The 15222-nt window shown below is 40.0% G+C and overlaps 1 protein-coding gene across 1 annotated transcript in view; it reads left to right on the top strand.

Annotated features, from left to right (window-relative positions):
- Positions 1–8883, top strand: part of LOC310634990 (sperm flagellar protein 2-like) — a gene marked incomplete at its 5' end in the record, with an annotated part of 34380 nt that extends 25497 nt beyond the window's left edge. The window contains 3 exons of the mRNA XM_083353527.1: positions 1235–1357; positions 7798–7843; positions 8808–8883. Coding sequence (XP_083209653.1) covers positions 1235–1357; positions 7798–7843; positions 8808–8815 — 177 coding nt within the window. The 3' untranslated portion in view covers positions 8816–8883. The remainder of the gene's footprint in view (positions 1–1234; positions 1358–7797; positions 7844–8807) is intronic.
- Between the last annotated feature and the right edge of the window lie 6339 nt (positions 8884–15222).

Genomic DNA, 15222 nt, shown 5'->3' with positions numbered 1-15222 from the left:
CCATTAATTACATTCATATAGTTCTATTATCTCATTGTTTGTGGCAAGCAATGTCTCACTGACGTTTAAAGAAATAGGCTATGTTGGACTGGCAGTTGTATTGTTTCTGAAATAGGATTAGATTAGGGCTCTTAAGGGACGCGGTGGCTCAGCGGGTTAGGACACTGAGCTTGTCGATCAGAAGATCGGCAGTTTGGCGGGTCGAATCCTGAGTGCCGCGTAGCAGAGTGAGCGCCTGTTATTCGTCCCAGCTTCTGCCAACCTAGCAATTTGAAAGCACGTAAAAATGCAAGTAGAAAAATAGGGACCACTATGGTGGGAAGATAACAGCGTTCCATGCGCCTTTGGCGTCTAGTCATGCCGGCCACATGACCACAGAGAACGTCCTCGGACAAGTGCTGGCTCTTCGGCTTTGAAACGGAGATGAGCACCGGCCCCTAGAGTCGGAAACGACTAGCACGCATGTGCGGGGGAACCTTTACCTTTACCTTTAGGGCTCTTAAACCTGCAGGCAAGAAAAATAAGTGTATGCACACATGGAGAGACTGTATGATTCAGTATTAGAGCTAGGCAGAGTGAAGTAGATGTAGAGGATGAGACTGTCAGTTTCTTTATTTATTTTGACCCAATTGGAATATTAGCAAAGCCATTCTGTTCAGTCAACAATGATCTAACCAAACCTTAAGCAAGGCATGGTAAGAGCTTTGTTGAGAGTTTTACTTCTAAAGGAAAAAAAATTCAGAGCTGTAAGAAATAAATTATGTTTCACATTTTCCTGCTCTGTTTCTCCAAGGATATCTTAGGAACTCTTGATCATGATATATTACATTTGCAACTATAAAGCCTTTACTTGATAATAGCTTTTATTGAATGATACCTGGCATGCTTTGTTGTGTAATGCTTCTAGGAAAATGGATATCTGATTTACAGGACTAATAGAAAGATTGTAGTGTTTTGTGCTACAGGTAAGGATTTGCAAGTCTTCAAATGTGCTCTCCTGTCAGATTTTCTAAGCAACAATTAGGACTTGTGGCAACATCGGTGCTGGTCAGAAAAGTCATTCCTTTTACTACTTCAGTATTAATTTTCAAGATATAAAACTGAAAAAGAGACATTATTAGGACATTTCACCCCAGGACAAGTCTGCCTTCTATAGCAGTATTTCTGTAATGCTTTCGGTTTTTTCAGTTGGTTCATTTACTAATAAAGTAAGCTTTCTTCGTTCTTTTTAAAGCATTTCATTAAGGTGTACAAGGATCTTGGCTCTGAAGATCTGCAGCCCATCAAAATTGAACTCCTTTTGAAGCACCCCTTCATTCAAGACTTAATTAATAACTACGAGGGGTACAAACTTCCTGTAAGTATGCTTCTTCTTTTGAAGTAGACAGTATCAAGGTTAGTAGTAGCAGCACCTAGTAGCAGTAGTAGTTATCGATGGTAGCAGTAGTAGTGCTAAGAACAGTAGCAAGTAGGGGCCTACACTACATACCAGGGCTCTCGCTATGGGTAGGAGAGGCACTGAGGGCATGACTAGCCTAGGTCAGGGGTAGGCAACCTTGGCTCTTTTATGACTCGTGGACTTCAACTCCCAGAATTCCTGAGGCTCAGGAATTCTGGGAGTTTATTTATTTATTTATTCGGTTTATATACCGCCCTACTCCCAAAGGACTCAGGGCGGTTTACAAGGCAAAATTTAAAAAACAATACAATATAAAATTAAAATAAAATTAAATTAAGTCTAGCCGCAAAAAATTAAAATCACAATTTAAAAACATTAAACCCCTCAGTCCAGACCAGATAGCTCAAAGAGCCAGGTTTTTAGGTCCCGGCGAAATGAACGAAGGTCGGGGGCAGTCCGGAGTTCCGTTGGCAGTTGATTCCATAGGGCAGGCGCACCCACAGAGAACACCCTCCCCCTGGGGATCGCAATCCTTGACTGGCAGTACCCTGAGGAGACCCTCCCTGTGGGAGCGCACAGGACGATGGGAAATTGACGCTGGCAGCGGGTGCTCCCTCAGATAATTCGGGCCCATGCCATTTAGGGCTTTATAGGTCATCACCAGGACCTTGAATCTCACCCGGAGGGCAACCGGAAGCCAATGCAGCTCGCAGAGAAGAGGTGTTACATGGGAGTATCGGGAGACTCCCATCACAACTCGCGCGGCTGCATTCTGCACCAGCTGAAGCCTCCGAGTGGTCCTCAGGGGCAGCCCCATGTAGAGAGCATTGCAGTAGTCTAGCCGGGAGGTCACGAGTGCATGGGTGACTGTGCGTAGGGCATCTCGGTCCAGATAGGGCTGTAACTGGCATACCAGGCGAACCTGGGCAAAAGCCCCCCTGGCCACAGCTCTTATATGATCTTCCAAACTGAGCCGTGAATCCAGGAGGACTCCCAAGTTGCGGGCCCTATCAACAGGGGGTAACACCTCACCCCCCATAGTTAACGATGGAAAAGATTGGTTAGTCTGAGATGCCGGTATGCACAGCCACTCAGTCTTGGCAGGATTGAGACGAAGCCTGTTTCTCCCCATCCAAACCCGGACCGCCTCCAGGCAACGGGACATCACGTCGAGGGCATCACTGGGTTGGTTCGGGGTGGAAAGAAAAAGCTGGGTATCATCAGCATACTGATGATACCCCACCCCGAAACCACGAATGAGCTCACCCAGCGGCTTCATATAGATGTTGAACAAGAGGGGAGAGAGGACCGACCCCTGAGGAACTCTACAAACGAGAGGCCTCGGGGCGGACCTCTGCCCTCCCATCAACACCGACTGCGAGCAGCCCAGGAGGTAGGAGGAGAACCACTATAAAACAGTGCCTCCCACTCCCAACCCCCTGAGACGCCGCATTGAGATGAAGTCCACGAGTCATAAAAGAGCCAAGGTTGCCTACCCCTGGCCTAGGTGATTGTGTTGTCTGAGACCATTTACTCAGCCCATTTCCTATGAAAAATAGCAGAAAAGCTAGGAACAGGATTATGTTTGTTCTGTCATTGATATCCATTCTTATTTCAATCACCAAAGAGCTGTTTTAGTTGCCAATCAACTAAACAACTTTAATATTTTATTTCTGTACTTTGTGTAATAAAGAGCTATCATATTAGTGATACTTTTCCTCTGTGGTAAGAGTTGGGTTCAGTTTGGTCTTCAGATTCCTGTGTGAAGTTGAGCCAATGTTGTCTGCCTCCAGAATCATGTTCTTTAAAATCTGAATTTCCCTGGGACTAACTATATTATGAATAGGCACATCAGTCTTCACACAAAAAGAAACTATAGCCCAACATACCAAAAAACCACTGCAAAAAGACAAACTAGAAACAAAAATTAAAATAAGCAAGAAAATCAGTTTAACATCAATACCTTGGGAAGATCCTAGAAAATAATAATGCTAATAATAAAATAATAATAGGGTCTCACTGTAACCAAAATCTGGGCTATAAAGGGCTTTATAGGGAATAATGGTCACCTGAAAGCAAACTTGTGAATGAGGCCAGTTTTGGCAATATCCAGCTATAACAGCCTCCATCTGTGACAGCTGCATTTTACTGTGGTGTTCAGGTTGTCTTCAAAGGCAATTTGCTCCATGTAGAGCAAATTGCAGTAGAGAGAGGATGAGGACATGGATTCCTGATGCTAAAGCATACACATCCATTGGAGGAACTGAATGTACATCTCAGTGGGAGAAACCTACCTCCTTTTTTGTGGCTTCAAGAAAATAAAATAAGACATACTTTTTGGGTATGGGTTGGTAGTAATGGAAATGTTAGTGTCCAGATTTGGTGCACCTGTTATTTGAATTCAAAGCTAAGAATTTGCTTTCTGTTCCTGCATTTCTCACTCAGCTGGGGACCAATAAAAATTGTATTTCAATTGAAAAGGCCTGTTATCCACACTCCCTCCCATAAAAAGTTTCCTCCAAACCACATAAAATAAATGACATTGCAAATAAAAACCTTATCTTTTAAGAATAAAGCAAAAAAAAATATCAATAGAGCAGTGTTGTTCAGAGATCTCTTATGAGATTACGCTGAGCAAACTGAAGGTGTGGTTTGAAAGGTGAAAGCTATGTCACTTGCAAAGTTGACAAAATCAGAGGAGCATGTTGTTCCAATGAAGATGGATAGTGGCTTCTAATACATCCTACGCATCTTGCAATTCGATGTGGGTCAAAACATACTACTAGCAATAAAAATTGTGGCTTGTTTGTTATGTACAAATGTAGCATGCCTCATGCTTTTCACCTGCACCCATCAGCACTTTGAGCACTAAAATCAAGAAGTCTGACTCATTCCTAGTAGAACGCAATACAAATTAGACCATCAGTAGTAAAGCTTTTTGGCTTTCATATCCCTAGCTAAACAAAGTAAAGAAGCAGATGATTCTGTTTATATAAAATCATGTAATCCAAACACATAGTCTAAGGAGCTATTCCGAGGAAGAGGATTAATAATTAATTTTTATGCCACCCATTTCACTGATACAGCAACTCTAGGTGGCTTACAATATAGTAAAAAGTAATTAAATAGAAAAACTTAAAAATGAAGATTATAGGTGGCCTGGAGTAGGGATCATCTCTGCCCATTAGCCACTCCCAGTGTAGCAGATCCCTATCAGGCCTCCAAATCAAGTGGCAAGCCATGTTTTCAGGCTCTTCCAGAAGACCAGGAGAATGGAGGCAGACCTTAGCTCCCACTGGAGAATATTCCAGTTTATGTACCACTGTGAAACCAGGCCTCTGTATTCATACAAGATCAGTGGTGTTGGAGATCTGAGTTAATTATTTCCAGCTCAGTTTCTATATGATTGAATCTCTACGAAGTTAGTTCTTCTATTGTATGGGTTCTCTCTTATCACCAAGCATTCCCCATCCAACCAGGACAATTAAGATTGCAATGTTTGCCTTCAACTGGCACTTGCTGCCATAACCTTCTCACCCATTCCCAGTTAGTTACAGCAGAAAAGCTGAAATAACAAAAATGTCTTTCCCTTTCTACTACTTGAGAAATATTGGGATACCTTAAATTAAACTTAAAATCTGCAGAACTATAGGCCTTCTGAGTAAGCTACCAACTTGTAACAAGCAGGGTGAAATTGATGTGTGCGCGTATGTATTCTCTCCTTTTCATTGGTGCGTCTATTGGGGAAAGGACCCAAAGTTGAGCAAAGGTGCTCCTAGCTGCTTCTCAGTTACCTGGCATATGTCTAGGAGGATCCCCCAAACTGCACACAAGGTCTGTGTAGGGCAGTGCGCCCATTCCATAACCCAAAATGGAAGGTCCTTGGAATCTGTAATGGGATGTAGGAACGACCTTGGGAGAAGAAATAAAGAAATGCTGCCAAGTGACAGCATGGACCCCAACTTGATAGTGGACAGGGCAAGAGTCTCAGAAGGGACCCTCCCTACTTTGTCAGGTTGTAAAGAAGATGGCAGGATATTGTACTTTCAGACTTGCAAAATTGATGTCAGCATTACCAGATAAAGCAGACAGGAAACACGACCAGATAAGCTAATTCTACTTTATGATAAAGCTACATTAACAGAGTCTTGCAAATCTGAAAGTAAGGTTCTGCTGCTGTTTCATTTAGAGCCCAGGAAAGTAGGGAGGGTCCCCTCTGTGCCTCTTGCTCTGCCCACTACCAGCTGTGGGCTGTGGTGCCTCTTATTTGACTGTTTCCTAGGCAGCATTTCTTCACCCTATCTCCCAAGGTCCTTCTCACATACCGTTATAAGAGCACGGTGGTGCAGTGGTTAAAATGCAGTATTGCAGACTAACTCTGCCCACTGCCAGGAGTTCAGTTCTGACCAGTTCTAGACTGACTCAGCCTTCCATCCTTCTGAGGTCAGCAAAGTGAGGACCCAGATTGTTGGGGGCAATAACCTGACTCTGTAAACTCCTTAGAGTGCTGTAAAGCACTACGAGCGGTATATAAGTTTACTGTAAGTGCCATTGCTGTTGCTGTTGCTACAAGGTCCGAAAACCCAGAGCCATTGGAATCTTGATTGAGTTGAGCTTTCTTGTCCATCAAAATTTATATAAATAGATTATGGCATCATGCATATATTTACAATATATAACTATTTCACACCTGACTGAAAAAAAGGTTTGTGTAGGTATTGGGGACAATTGTTTGTGATTACAAATGCCATCTATTCATAGGAATACATTCGTGCCGGGATCCCACCGTGGTAAGGACTTTCCTAAAATAACTTCCTTATAGCCGGTACAAACAATTCTCACGCCAACCCATAAATCAATATTTAACTTTTTGGTTGTGGGAGGAGAGACAGTTGAAAGTATGATGCAAAATTGGTGGGCAGAGATCACCTGGTCATAACATCCTGTCAATATCTTGGGAATGCCCCTCTGTTTATGAGAAGATTGCTTTTAGGCATCTGTTATTCCCCTTCCCTTGGCAGGTGTTAAATTAGATAGCTGGTACCTCTGTTTTAACTTAATAATGGCAAGTAGGAATACAGAGGTGAAGAAGCAAGCATTTAAAATACAAGGGCACAATTCGCAAAGCTCTGTTAAATAAAACTTCTAGGTGCCATGGAGGAATTTGCGATACACAAGAGGGCCTTAATTGACTAATCCTTTCTGCACAGGTATTTATTCTATGTAGAAAAGGGAATAAACACTGGGTGCTCACCAATCTTCTATGGGGTCAATACACTGTAGCATGCTTACAGTGGTGATCATAGGTATCAGGATGTCATTGTTCAAATAATTCAGTTATGCATTGGTACCAGCGTCTACTCCAATGATACAAGTCATATTTCTTGCATGGTGATGCCATGACACATGTATTGTACTCTGTCCTCAGCCCAAATGGGGTAGTAGAAGGTTCATTGAAACATAACCCTCTTAGGTCTGAATAAGGCTGTTGTGATTCAGGGTCAGCCTGTGGGTTCGGCAGTTGGGTCGGACGACTCAGAGGAGACCTTGCTGAGGGGGTTGAAGATCTTGCTGATGATTGCCCTCAGGCAGGCCCCTCCCACTTGGTCACCATGGAGACCCAGCTGTGTGAGCCTGACAGTGTGGATGAAGATGACCCACAGCTGGCCCTGTTCAAGGACGCCCGACGCAGGAGGCAGTCAAGTAGGACTAAACAGAGGAAGGCAATGGGGCTTCTCGGAAGGAGGGAGAGAGAAGCCACGCCCTGAACTCTTTATAAAGGGAATGTGTGGGGAGGGCTGGTTTGCTGAAAGCAACCGCTCGGATAGTGTTTCAAAGCTCCTGTATCTTGGTTCGTGTCTTGTCTGTTTTTGTAGTAATAAATGTGGCAGACGTTATTCCAGCCTCTTGCCGTTTGTAAAGGGGTCGTCCCTGCTTTTGTTGCAGGGCCGGTAGCAGGCTGGTACAGAACAAAGGCCCTTTTTATTTCGCTTTTTAAAACATGGTAAAATTGTCAGAAGGTTTTGCAGAGTGGGACTGAATTCTAATAAGATTATTCGTTTGCAGCGTGAAATCATCTGGGTGATAAGATTGCTAGGACGCAAGTGTATTGAAAACCTAACGAGAAAGTAGATGATATTCCTTTGTATTGTTTCCAGCATATTTTGCTTATATATTGTGTATGCCAGGACACATTCACAGTCGCATGCACAAACGTTGCGTATTCCTTCAAAATCCTCCTTTCCTATTCCTCTCTCTCAATCTTTTCTCTGCGGACACTCTTACCTTTTTCTTCCACGGAGAGTTTGATTTTGTACACGGGGTAACCCAAACTGAGAGGAAGGCTTTTTGTTTTGTTTTGTTTTGTTTGTTTGTTTACCTGTTTGCTTTTTTTACAGACCATTTACTGGACAGATGGAACATTACCCTGGGTCAGGGACAAAGGTCTGGCATGTTATGGGAGATGGAAAACATTGATGCTAATGCTCAGAGGGTGCAAAAGATAGCATTTCCCCCCACAAATAACAACTTTTAAAATATGAACCAACAAAGGTAGAGTTATTGGTTGGTTGTTGCAGACCTAAGCTGGATTTGTGTGTTTTCCGTGCTGTGTTTGTTCAGAGGAAAGTTACCTTGAATGCAGCAATCTTCCGCATCCTGTTTCTTCCTGCATCTGCCATTATCCCAAACTAACCTTGCCATTGTTGGTGTAGAATAAAACCGAATCCAGACATATTTTTAAAACATTTTCCGGTTTTAATGTGATTTATAAATTGGTTAATTTAAACTGTCACATGATTTTTGCAACCATACAAGTTGCTTTCATGAAATACTTTAGATCCTATTTTTTGTAAAGCAACTTTATAATAAATTGCAAAGCCATTGAGCATAGCTAGTTTGATAATAAGAGAATAATTTGTGGTTATAAAATAAGAGAAAATAAAACTGTATCTTTATATTCAGTAAAATATGGATGGGAAAATGGTTTTATTTCCTCTTAAGTGTATTCAGAGGCATCTAATCAGTATTTTTCAAATAACATGCTTATCCATACTGGCTGAAGAATTCTGGGAGTTGAAGTCCACATATTTTAAAGTTGCCAAGGTTGAAAAACACTAATGTAGAGGAAGCCATGATTTCATCAGACAGATGAAATGTGTCATGATGCAATAGCCATTCTTTAACTATTTGGATTTTTTTTTTACCACAAGAAAAACTTGTGGTAATATGCATCAGTTAGAGGTTCAGCCAGTTGTTTCTAAAGAAGTAATACATTTATGTGGGATGCTATTTTTTAATGCTACTGGGAAAACCTGCTTTGGTAACAAAATCAGTGGTTTGTTGATCAAACTAATCAAGTAGCTATATAGTTACATCTTTCTGATTCATTTTTCTCTTATTTCTATAGGATTTTAAAATGATTCTGCAGAGACCAGTCCAAATTCAACCATTTAATGGAGATAACATCATATTATAAAGAAGTTATCATTAGAGGAGGGGCGGGGGAAGGAAATCTACAACTGTTTTTCAGCACAACAGAAGTATTTCCCAAATGTCCTAGATGTTGGGTTAATTCTTACTCATTTGTATAGCTGTGTCCTTTAATTAGAATAAAAATGGTTTTGTGTGCACTCTCTTTTAAATAAACATGGATTTAATTGAAACCAAAGGGTGGTTCAGACAATTTCTTCAAACAACCGTAACTACAGAATGATCTGAAATGGTACAACTATGCTGTGGATGCTCTGTTAACTGAGAAGAAGATAGCAGACAGAATGTGTGACCTCTTATCTTATTTTTGATTGGCTGGCAAAAAAAAGTTCCTTTGTTTTGCTGTTCTACTGGTGTCCCCAATGGCTACACCAGGAAAACAGGGTGCAAGGACTGACCAAGATAGCTTTGGAAAACAGCCCTTTCCTGCGCACCTCCCCAGAATGGCGAAGAGTTCCAGTGCTAGACCTGTCGTGCATATTTTCCCTGACAATGTCCTTCCTCCAGCCTATTGGCATAAGCTCAAAAGAGTACAATTTGATGGTTGCTCCGTTATAGATTTTCCCTGCCTTTGATTCTTGGGATTGTCTAAAAGGATGAGGCCCATTCCATGCATTAAACACACCTAGTTTTTTCGGAGGAGGGGGTAAAAAAAAAACTGGGATTTTTCAATGGGAACCACCTGTGTTTACATTAGGATTTAAATATTTTTGCAAATAAATGCTAATCGCATTTACAGTGTACACTTTTATGAGAGGACACTTAATGACAAATGATGCAAACATTTAACATGAGCTATGCCATTATTTTTTTAATATCAAGCTTGCTAAATTGAAAATAAATCTCCTGCAGCCTAAAAATATAGCCTATTTACAGACCCCATATGTGATTGATATGAATTGACTTAATGAAGCCATTTTTGTGGGGGCTAAGACTTTGTTTATATACTGCTTTATAAGTGGGGTGAAATGGAGCTTCAGTATAAATAATTCTGCTTTTTAAATTATTTTTACAACTTTCTAATTTAGATTATTTCCTAACTTTTATTTTATTCCATGTCTTCATTGTCAAATCCATTCCATGGGGCAAACTGATATTTCTATGCCAAAAGGTATTTTCCTGTGCAGAACTAATTTGATCTAGTAGTTACAGTAAAATGCACCAGGACACAAACAAGGAGATTGTGAGTTCCTCTGCTGCCTTAGGCATGAAAGCTGGCTAGGTGACTTTGGACCAGCTGCTCTCTCAACCCAATTTACCTACAGGATTGTTGCTGTAGATAGGGAAAATAGGAGGAGGAAAATGGATTAATATGTTTGCTACCTTGATTAATTTATAAAAGCAATAAAGGTATGATTTAAAAATCTAAAATAAATAATATATTGATCTTCCTGCAAAAGCAAATTGTAAGATATGAACTATATGTAATATAAGGTAAGGTAAAGGTTCCCCCGCACATGCGTGCTAGTCATTTCGAACTCTAGGGGCCGGTGCTCATCTCTGTTTCAAAGCCAAAGAGCCAGCGCTTGTCTGAGGGTGTCTCTGTGGTCATGTGGCCAGCATGACTAGACGCCAAAGGCACAAGGAACACTGTTACCTTCCCACCGTAGTGGTCCCTATTTTTCTACTTGCATTTTTTACGTGCTTTCAAACTGCTAGGTTGGCAGAAGCTGGGATGAGTAACAGGTTCTCACTGCTACGCGGCACTCAGGATTCGACCCGCCAAACTGCCGACCTGATCGACAAGCTCAGCGTCCTAACCCACTGAGCCACCACGTCCCCTTTATATGTAATATAATAACTATATATTAAAAGAGAATGAAAAAAGGGTACTCAACAATATCCTGAAAAGTTCATTGTGGATTTGTTTGTGGATTTGATGTAGGGGATTTCAGATTTCAAATGTTTTTGAATGAGCATGTCTAGAGGTCCCAGCCAATATAAGCGGTAAGTGTATGAGGCTCACAATTGCAGATAAACATCTCAAAAGCCATAAACTCTATAGGGTCATATAACTTACAGATCATAAAAGTCTTAGGGCAGTGTTTTTCAACTTTTAAGATGATTGACTCAACTCCCAGAATTCCAAAACCAACATGCTGGCTGGGGAATTTTGGGAGTTGGAAACCACATGTCTTAAAGCTGCTAAGTCTAAGAAACACTCTTAGGTACTGATACTGAAAGTCACGTGGATGAAGATTGCAAAGTGACATTTGCTTGTATTTGCATACTACTGGGTTAAGTGTTGTATATTCAGTGGAATTTTATACAATCATTTTCAGTAAGCATATGTATGGTGTGGCGTCTCTGCTCATTTTACATATTTCAGACTAATCACTTCATCTTAAACTAAGAGCTGCCTTCTAGACAGCCACAACTATTACACCCCTTCGTCAGTGTTGAAACCTCTATATCCTTCTTCATCTATCTCATCACCATCAAGATGTGAAAAGTACAAGCCGATCTAGCAGCTGCATCTTCCAACTCTTTTCTCCTCTTATTAAAGGCAAAATCAGTAAGAAATTTTGTGTGGGACCACCCAGGTCTTTAAAATCAGATTACTTTTATCCTGAAGTTCTCACAGTTTGGAAGCACAGGAGGCAAAATATTTAAAAAGTACAAATAAAAAATACTAAAATGGAGAATGACATAGAGTTTTATCCTCTTCTGGATTATATTCTGTCTCCTTCCTCTTCACTTTCCCGATGTCACAACCCATATGTTCTTCTTGTTGCAGCTCCAATAAAGGCATTTCCCAACCAAATAAGTTTATTTTGGAACACACAATGCCAGGTAAAATGGCATTCTTATTCTGTACAGAGTTAAAATTACCCAAGTGTGCCATGCCTTAACCTCCTCCCTGTGTAACTGCTCACCTTTCTAGCCCTTTTTTAAAAAAAACTATTGGTAGAGTGCAATTATCTAATGATTGCACTAAGTGAACAATTCCATTGCACAAAACCAGAGAATTTGCAGCCAAAGACCTACCTACATGTATCAGTTTTGCCACTGTTGAATTCCACCAAGATTATATCCCCAGAAAATGGTCTTTGGAGAGGGTGGTGTTTTTTTTCTTGTAATAAGAAAAACAATATTGGGCTTATAATGTGTACATTAAACCCCTGAGAGGCTTAACACACCTACGTTTTGTGGGGGGGGGAAGCAAAATTCCTGCTCATTCACAATGTCAATGGGACCTAGGGCATACCACAAAATCCTTAAGGGGTGACAAAAATTAAGAAATAAATATGTAGTTCCTAGAGAGGAAAAATCCTGTTTTATTTCAAGACCTTTGGTAAAAACCGTAAGTATTCAGCACAAAGACTAGAAGCTAATCGGAATTTTCAAGTGCCTCCACTTACTTCTGATGTCATATTCCTAACTGGCTCATAAGCAGGACAGATAACATCCTGTCAGCCTAATTAATTCTGCAGATCATCTAACCATTCTCAACATTTCATGACCTGATTTAGTTTTGCAAAAGTAAGAAGTATGATCATTCTCTGTTCAAATACATTTGTGCTGCAATTGTGCTCAGCCAAATGATTATTTCACTCAGATCAGTTACTTAAAATTTTGTCCTCTGTCTGAATTGGGTGGTGCAATTTTTCTGTATCTTCTTCCAATTTTTATAGGTGTTCCTGCTGCCATCACCTGTCACTGCCCCATTTTTCAGCCAGGTAATGCCAACACATTTCTTAGCATCTATGAACAATATTCATTTTATTAAAGGCTTATTTTGCCTTTCTAACCAAAGGTTTAAGAACCTGTAGGAATTGTTCTTCCCCTGTATGATCCTAATTTTTTGAGGCTGTTTAGATGGATGAATAACCTATGAGTTTTGTGGCTTAGTGAGTTTTGAATCCAACCTCCATCCCACCAATCCTGGTTTTAGATTTTTAACCACTGCTTCATTCTTTGCCCTTTTGCATTGACCCAGGCAGAAAAAACAGAAAGCAAAGCTTTGGTTGATCTCAAAAGGTCTCATAGTGCAAGTTTCTTTCAGGCCTACATAACTTCTAACCATCTACCAGACAAGTTGTTATAATTGTTGAATATCCTTGCTTAGACAGCCTGAAACCAGCAAGAAAAATGAAGGTATTAAATGGATCTTTGTGAGTGAGAAGGGCAACTAGTAAATGGTCCCTTATGTGAAGTCTCTGTTTATTTCATACCTTGGACTGATTGATGAAGAACCGTTTGGGTAACTCGTAAGTTAAAGCACAGTTTGAAATCATCCTTCCCGTGAACCAGTCTGCATGTTCTACTTTAAAGGTTGATCATGAGTTAGGAACAGCAGCATGGACTTTGTGCTTCCCCATAAACTGTTAGCACATGAAAATTAAATCTGGAAGGTGTGCTGGTTATCAAGCTACAAACTTTCTCTCTGAAATGACTATCAAGTTGGATTACCGGTATATTAAAATCTGGACAACAAAATAGTGTTTGTAGCCAGGCCCAAAAGCAATGGAGTAATAAAAACGCCAGTTACAGCTGCTTTCTCTTTGCAGAACAAGCAGTTCCAATTTTTTTTTTAAAAAAAATAATGAATGCATGCTAATGCCATTGTTTCTTAGATCTCTGACTTTTGAGGAGCCTCCATGGAATGAATCTCACTGTATGAGAAGTTAAAATAAGGGTATGGTGAAATGAAGTATACCTACCCTGGCTTGCTCCAAGTAGCCTCATGAAGGAACATCCATGGCACAAGCAGGGAGGAGTGTGTTTGTTTTTAAAATAGTTGTTTGGACCTCACAATTAAACTCCTGCATCCTTTTTATGTGTATGGCATAATACATTAAAAGGACTCAGAGCTTCGATTGCATCTGCTAATTCCATTTGTTGATCACCCCTCTTCCTTGAAGACACTCCTGGGGACCTGACTTCTCTGAATGAGTGATGGCAAAAGAGCAAAGATTGGGAATGTAATATAAAGACAAAAATAAGCAATATTCAGAGACAATGAAATCAAGCTTGCTAATTTAAAATAATCAGCTACACTGATGGATTTGAACTGCTAATTAGGATTTAAAGAAAACTTTTTGATCAGATCACGAAAAAAAACTCTACAGAAATCTGGCTTAGATGAAAAATATGGGCCCCATAGACTGATTTGTTTTACTTAACATTTCCAGCCCTGTGGTTCTTCGGATTAAGAAAGTGTAAGCAATATTATAAACCACAGATAAATGTGTGTCACAAGACCACATATGCTGCATAAGCAGTCTCAAATCTGTACCGAGAGAATTAGGGATTGGGTAAATAAGTCCTGCAATTTTTTTGGTCCTTTTCAAAATGTTACGTTACTGTTATTTATATGAGGACAAAGCTACATATTGCATGTAGTTTTTCTTTCTTTATTATGAAGCTCCAAAAGTTATTGTTAAGCTTTATGAAGCTTATAAAGCTCCTAAAACTATTGTTAAGCTTTTAAGCTACAGCTCTGAAAGATTATGAGAAGGACATCTTACTACCCAGACTAACTATGATTGCTTTCCTCCTGGAAAACAGAGGACCACATACTTATTTCTGTCCAAACATCCATATATAAATAGACCTGAACTTACCACCATTCATTTAGCAACCGTTCAAAGTTACAAAGCCACTGAAAAAGGCGACTTATGACTGGCCCTTACACTTATGACCATTGCAGCATTCCTATGATCAGGTGATCCTAATTTGGGCACTTGTCAACTGGCATGTATGTACTGTATGATGGTTTCAGTTGTCTCTGAATCACGTTATTATTTGGAATCTTCTAGCCGACTTCCAACATGCCAAGTCAATGGGGAAAGCTGGATTTGCTTTGATGGCCATTGTGAGTCACTTAACAACTGTAAAGATTTGCTTAATAACCATGGCAGAAAAAGTCTGTAAAATCAACGTGATTCACTTAACAACCACCTAACAACGGAAAATCTTGTCCCAGTTATGGTCATAAGTCAAGGACTACCTGTAAAATGTTGGCAAGAAGTTATCATTTATTTATTTATTAAATTTATATGTCTCCCGTTCCATTGGCAAGTGACTTTGGGTAGTTTATAGCATAGTAAAACAACAATGGATAGACTTACATTGAAAATGAAAGGGAAAGAAGATACAGAATATTTTCAAACATGGGATAATTTTTACAAATGGCTAAAAAAAATGCAGTAGAGAATAGGAATGGAAGTTGTATTACTATTAATGTCAAATATGTGGACCCAGACAACACATTGTTTATTAAGCACTAAAGATTTGTAACTATAAAAACTTAATAAAATATCTATAAAAAGCATTAAAATTTAAAACATTAAAAGTTAACAAAAAACTAGACAGAAAGGATTTTTAAA

The sequence above is a fragment of the Vipera ursinii genome (genome assembly GCF_947247035.1).
Source record: "Vipera ursinii genome assembly, chromosome: 2".
NCBI classification, from domain to species: domain Eukaryota; kingdom Metazoa; phylum Chordata; class Lepidosauria; order Squamata; family Viperidae; genus Vipera; species Vipera ursinii.
The sequence above is the reverse complement of the archived record's forward strand: the minus strand, read 5'-3'. Positions and strand labels throughout refer to the sequence as shown.